At 40.2% G+C, this 6,028-nt stretch overlaps 1 protein-coding gene across 4 annotated transcripts; it reads right to left on the bottom strand.

Moving 5' to 3' along the window:
- Positions 1-553: 553 nt before the first annotated feature.
- Positions 554-5,583, bottom strand: LOC106779162 (zinc finger CCCH domain-containing protein 53). Of its 4 annotated transcripts, none has more exons than XM_014667221.2 (10): positions 4,955-5,583; positions 3,341-4,560; positions 3,066-3,245; positions 2,786-2,971; positions 2,609-2,697; positions 2,262-2,510; positions 1,979-2,144; positions 1,594-1,806; positions 1,417-1,495; positions 554-1,317 (listed from the first exon to the last, which is right to left on the bottom strand). In XM_014667221.2, the coding sequence occupies exons 2-9, from the start codon at positions 4,318-4,320 to the stop codon at positions 1,432-1,434; spliced, it is 2,127 nt and encodes a 708-aa protein (XP_014522707.1). In that variant the 5' UTR covers positions 4,321-4,560; positions 4,955-5,583; the 3' UTR covers positions 554-1,317; positions 1,417-1,431. The 4 variants fall into 4 exon arrangements, with proteins under 4 accessions (XP_014522707.1, XP_014522723.1, XP_022632867.1 ...); XM_014667237.2 differs by having other exon boundaries at positions 2,792-2,971; positions 4,955-5,568; XM_022777146.1 differs by having other exon boundaries at positions 4,830-4,956.
- Between the last annotated feature and the right edge of the window lie 445 nt (positions 5,584-6,028).

Below are 6,028 nucleotides of genomic sequence, written 5' to 3'. Positions count from 1 at the left end.
GTGTCAAAGCAAGCAAAAACAAAACAACCAACCAACATTGCGGCTTGTGCTTATCCCACTCTCAGTGGTTTTCAACCTTTTGAACATTTTTAGTTTTCACAAACACCTAGGGGGCACTTGAAATGTTTGGAGAGGGGAAGTTAAAAAAAGGACATAGCATAGCATAGCAAAGCACAGTAACTGGCACGGCCCGTGTGACACAAATTCAGAAGACCGCAGACCCCAAAAGATTCGAGTAACTGGGCACTTTTGTCATACGTGTGGGCATCTACCCTACTTTTAGATCTGTGCATGTCCTTTCCTGTCATGAAAGAGAATCTAAAGGGTAGAGAGATAAATATCTATGAGAGAGAAAGTGGTACTGGCATCACTCACATGGGTAGAGGGACCTATGCACAACCTGTCATTATATAAATGAGTGTGGCCCACTTGCAGTGTCAGCAACCCCATGTGATTGTGTGCCTTGTGGACCCTATTTTCTTTCCTCACCAATAATGGCAAAAAAAAGACAGACCCCACCATTTTTGCAAATTGAAACCCCAAAATAATTGAAGGAACAAAGAGACAAATTCTACTTTAAAATCAAAAGGCATAACACAAGAGGAGAGGCAAATAGACCAATTAGTCTAAAAACTCACTTTTGATTCTTCTTTCTAATTCTTTCTCTTTTCTGTCTGGCTTCATCATAACTGTGTATAACAACTAAGTAGAACAGCTACAAACATAAACTGAAACATAACATCCAAAGCTAAAGTCTCCAACTTTGAACTTTAACCCAGCTAAGACTAACAATTATACACTCTGCCCTTCATTTTCATTTTCCATTTCAATCAGCCTTCTAGTTAAACAACAACTCTTGTGCATTTACGGTTTTCCACACTTTCATCTATGCATCATGCTTTGCTTTCTCTGGGTAATGCTCCAGCTGTACAAACACTTGGAATTATACCTGTAATAACAACATAGGACTAGAAATCTACACTACTACAACCAAGGGTAGGTAATAAGAAGAAATTACAGTGCCACGGAGTTCCTACTACACACTCACTCTGGTGATTCTTTGTGTTATTTTAACCTGTGGTTCATTCAGCTACTACAGACATCAGAAGAAAGAAAATGGTAGTACAACAATAATGACAACAAAAGAAAGGGAATGCCTGCCCCACTTCCTTTACTGAACTACTTTTTACGTATGCATTTTGTATGGTAGTAAGTAGTATAGTATTGATGATTGAAGATGATGGCCGCCATGGTGGTAATGGTGGTGCTGATTCTCTACAAATTTTTTTCCAGCTTTGTTCAGTCTTCTTTAACTTCCTGCAAATGTTGCACAAAAAAGACCAAACCACCATCCAAAATTCAATAAACTTAACAACAAGCGGACCAACCTTGAAGAACTTCCGAGCTAGCTTTTACCTGAACATCAGGAAACTAAATGCCAATTGGTCCACCGGTGCCTGCTAACATCCCAATAGTTCCATGACTAGAAGAGAACCTAAATCAAATTCAGATCAACAAAAACTCTCAGAAGCTTGTGGGATGCTGAAACTCATGGCACAGGGAAAGAAAGCTAAAAGGTGATGACGAAAATACCTTGGTATTTGGCAGTTATAGGATTTGAAAGTTCCCATGTCAAGAGCAGAAGCTGGTGGAAGTAATGCGCTAGTACCAAATTTAGAGTTGGCAGATGCACTTGAGGCATCAGCATCAATGGCCTCATTAGGTCCATTGGAGAAGGAAACCATGAAGTCACCAGCAGCTTTTGTTGGGGAAGCAAAAGGGCTATCAGGGAGATTGTGCTCCAAACTGCATTAATTCATAAACCATATAAAATTCTGACAATAAAATTTGGGGAAATTGGAAAACCTGAATAAATGCACATTTCTTTTGGCATAGACTGAAAAAAGGAATTTGGTGCAAAAAGGTCTTTACTATTCTGGTGCACTTTTAGCATTTTAAATAAGAACAATTTTTATACCATTCTTGCAATTCACGATCTTCATGACTAGGGCTCTGCTTCCCATTGCCTTCATCATATCCATTCTCCCCGTTGACCACCATTTCCTTGCCAACAGATATGTTGACCGGTTGCTGACCAGCTGAAACTGATGTAGTACTAGCTGGAGCAGAAGATGAACCACTCTCTGATATCAAATACCATAAATATAAACCAATTCATTTCATTTCCCAGAAATGCACCAAGTTCGATTCAAGAACAGATGCAATCAGCTACATTTAAAATGAAATAGAGAGAGATATACCATTTGGGGCCTCTGAACTAGTGTGAAAGGAAGGAAGAACAAGATTTTGATTGAACATGTTAGGAGAGTGGGTTGGGGAAGGAATTGGACTTCCAGTGGAGAGTGCACGCTGGTGATGCTTCTTGATGTCAAGAAGTTGCAGACCCATTAGCCTCCTACTTTGTAACTCAAGAGCCTGCTGCAAATCAGCTTGCTCCTCCAGCTTCCTCCTCCACAGCATGTCTTGAGTATTGTAGAACATTCTGCCTCCTAGAAACATACAAAAAAATACTCAGTAAAGAAAGTTCCACCAGCACACTACTTAAAACGATAATAAAATGAAATGTTCAACAAAAGCATTAAGCTACCAAGTTGAAGATCAAATTGGTCTCTGGCCTCTAGTCCGGTAGGAGTACCACATGGTGAAAAATCTCCTCTGTCTACCTGCTGCTGCTTCCTTCAAGATACAAGAAACATGAAAACATTCAAAACCAACAGAAGAGAATAACAAAGAAAAGATAGTGCAAGAGCAGAAAGTGGGGTGCCTGTACTTGTCCGGGACTTTGCCTTTCTCCTTGTAAGGCTTAACAAGCACTCGAGCATCACACACAAAATGAGGATTTCCTTTAGATAGAATGAGCTTCACAGTCTCAGGATAAACAAAGGTCACAAAACCAAACATTCGCTTCTGCTGGTATGGGATCCTCACGTCTTGAACTGGGCCATAAATGCTTCAACCACAGAATTAAAACTAAGTTAATGATTCTGCCAATGCCAAAATACTCCTCCTGACCCCAGCTAAGGCTAAAACTAAACAACAATAACCTGAAGTAATTTGAAACATCTTCCTCTCTGAAAGTGCTGTCTGCTGGAAATGTCAAGTAGATCTGCCTGGAAGCTGGGTTTACCATTCCAGGACTGTTCAGAGAAAAATCATTTCTTTCAAGCCTGGATCGTCCAAATTTATGCAAATCCTCACTCATCATCAGAGCTGCAGCTGCCGCTCTGCAATGATTATCAACAATGATTAAAATTCTGCACCTGGAATGTCACAAAGATACACAGATAAAAACACTCGATTGCATGGCAGTGTTGTGTACCTTTGAGTATCGTTCTGTTGCTGCTGCAACAGCAAATTCATGCACTTAGGCGAGTATGGAAAAGTTGGAGAGCCCATGAGCTGAGAAGCAGCAGCCAATCTGTGCTGCTGAGAAGATTTGGATCTGAAGAGCTCATGGCACTGCTCCATCATCTCAATCTTGCTTGGAGACCCTACCATTGCAGCAGCACCATCTGCATCTCCAAGTCCACTATGAAGGAACCTGCAACTTGTCCCATTCTTACAGTACCCTCTAGCAAAGTAAAGACAAGGCTTCCACCCCAACCCGGAGTTCGGGTCCTCAGAACCCAAACAAGCATCATTGACCGAGCAACTCCTTCGATGAAGGGACCCTCCCCAACCGTAGGAAGGAAAGAGAGCAGGGTCAGCAACACCAGTAGGACTTGAGGACATGTCCGAGTGAGTTGGGTAAAACAAATCTGGGTTGCTCTTGTGAGCAAGAGCAGTACTAGTGGGAGAACCATCATTAAGGAAAGACAGCTGATCCTGAAGTTGAAAGTCATCAATTGGATCTGAGCCTCCGTTGACATAAAAGGGTAAGGAAGATGAAGAAGTAGAAGAGCCAACAACCAAATGGTTGGGACTCATCAAACCATCTGGGGTTTGAAGCTCAGACATAGTAGGCCAAGAAGATGAAGTGGAAGAAGGGTTTGGAATGGTGAGAGCAGGAGGTAGGTTGATACCACCAAGCCTGGAAGAAGTGGAGCTTTGCCTCGAAAGGAAGGGCGAAGGAGAAGGAGGAGTAGAGGGCGTTGGCGGAGAGTTCGAAGGTAAACCTAACTCCTTGCGTGCTTTGAGAATCACAGAGTGAACAAGTGCTTCTGGGCCAAATGCTAATCTAATCATTTCCTTCTCACCATGGTCCTGAAGAAGAAGTACACCCATGATTTTGGATGCATTTTCAGGGTCCAGGTTTTGGATCCTAGCAAACACAATTCTTGTAGCTTCGTAACCATCCATGATTCAACAAAGAGATTGGAACTTCAGCTCCACAGCAAACTAGTCTATCCCTAAAATTCAAATTTGTTTCTTCAAGTTATGTGTGTGTAATCTCTCTCTTTGTCTCTCTCTCTCTATTCTCTAGTTGTCATCTTTCTCACTCCTCACTCCTGGTACAAGAAAAGTTTCTTTCTCAACCACACAAGCCCTACCTACCAACTTGGGATGAGCAGTGGCACAGTGAGTTTCTTTCTCATATTCCTGCAAGCAAAGCAAAACAGGAGAAGAAAAGTAAGTGAAAGAAGAAAAGGAGAAGGAGGAGTAAAAAGTGGTGTTAAAAGGAGTATTCCCGTGTGATGGGATTAATGGGAGAAAACTAAGGGAAGAGGGTGCCAAGCCAAGAGTTACCTTTGATTAAAGGAATGAGAGAAAATAAAGAAAAGGGAGAGAGACATAACATGGTGGTTGAATTTCTCTATAAAGAAGTAATGAGTGCAAAAGTTGCAGAAACAACAAAAGGAGAAACTTACAAACAACAACAAATAACTCTTTTCCTTTTCCTTCTTTCTTTTTCTCCCTCCTACTTATTAAGTTCCTTCTAAAATTTCCAAATTAAATTTGAAATCCTAATCTGAGGAGAAGGTTTGGGCCTTACCCATGAATGAAAGAAAGATAAAGTTTCTGTCTTTGGTTTTGGTTTGGTCAGTGCCTCAACCTCAAACACAATGGTAGTCAAAGTTACTAGAAAAGCCAAACCACCGCCTTATTTATAACATAGTTGCAGATAGAAGCAGCACAGAAGAAACACGAATTGCCCAAGTTCTCCTTATGTGTTTTTATGGGGTTCTGGGCAAAAAACACTATGTTATGTTGAGAACTGAACTTATCATTCTCATTTTAACCTTCTTTCTCTCTCAACTCACCTCAACCATCTCTCACACTCACACTCTCACACTCTCTCACTCACTATGAAGCTCCCTTTAGAAGAACGTGTGCGTGTGGTGGCAGTGTCCCTTCTGTTATGGTGTGTGCTTCTTTGAGCGGATCCAGATCCCACTTGCCTCTAACCTCTGACACTCCTTTCTCTCTCTCCTATTGTGTGTAGTGTATTCAGTATTCAGTATTTAGTATTTACTTTCAATTTCTGAGCTTTCATTGCTTTCCCGAGCACAGCACAGCACAGCAAAACTCAACAGTCAACACCCTTTGCTTTGCTTTGTTTTACTTATCATTGCTCACTCAGTTCCTCTCTCAGAATTTGGTTCTCACGCTCCAACACCATCTCACATAACCTCTCTGGGACCCTCTCTCGACTCGAGAGTGAAGAACACGCCCGCAGCTTCTGCTTTCATTGCCTCATCATGTCTTTACCTTGGGAGGAGTCAATGCCACCCCAATCAAACACTATCTTCTGTTCTTTCTCTCTCTTCTTCTATTAATTCTATTAATTAATTCTAATTTATTATATACCATCTTCACTCCATTTTAAACATATCAATATTTAACTTATAACAAATTATTTTTCAATATATTTTTAATCTATTATATATAAATGATGGGTTTATTAAGTGTGTTGAATAATTACTACGTCAATCAATATCATGAAACAATTATTAATTGATAATTAATTTAAACAATAATAATTATTAATAAATAGTTATTAAAAATAATAGTTATTATTAAAAATTAATAAAAATAATGAAAATTATTTATTAATTACTAATGGGTA

Source organism: Vigna radiata, chromosome 2, assembly GCF_000741045.1.
Source record: "Vigna radiata var. radiata cultivar VC1973A chromosome 2, Vradiata_ver6, whole genome shotgun sequence".
NCBI lineage: Eukaryota > Viridiplantae > Streptophyta > Magnoliopsida > Fabales > Fabaceae > Vigna > Vigna radiata.
Note: the sequence above shows the minus strand (reverse complement) of the source record. Positions and strands in the feature narration are given on the sequence as shown.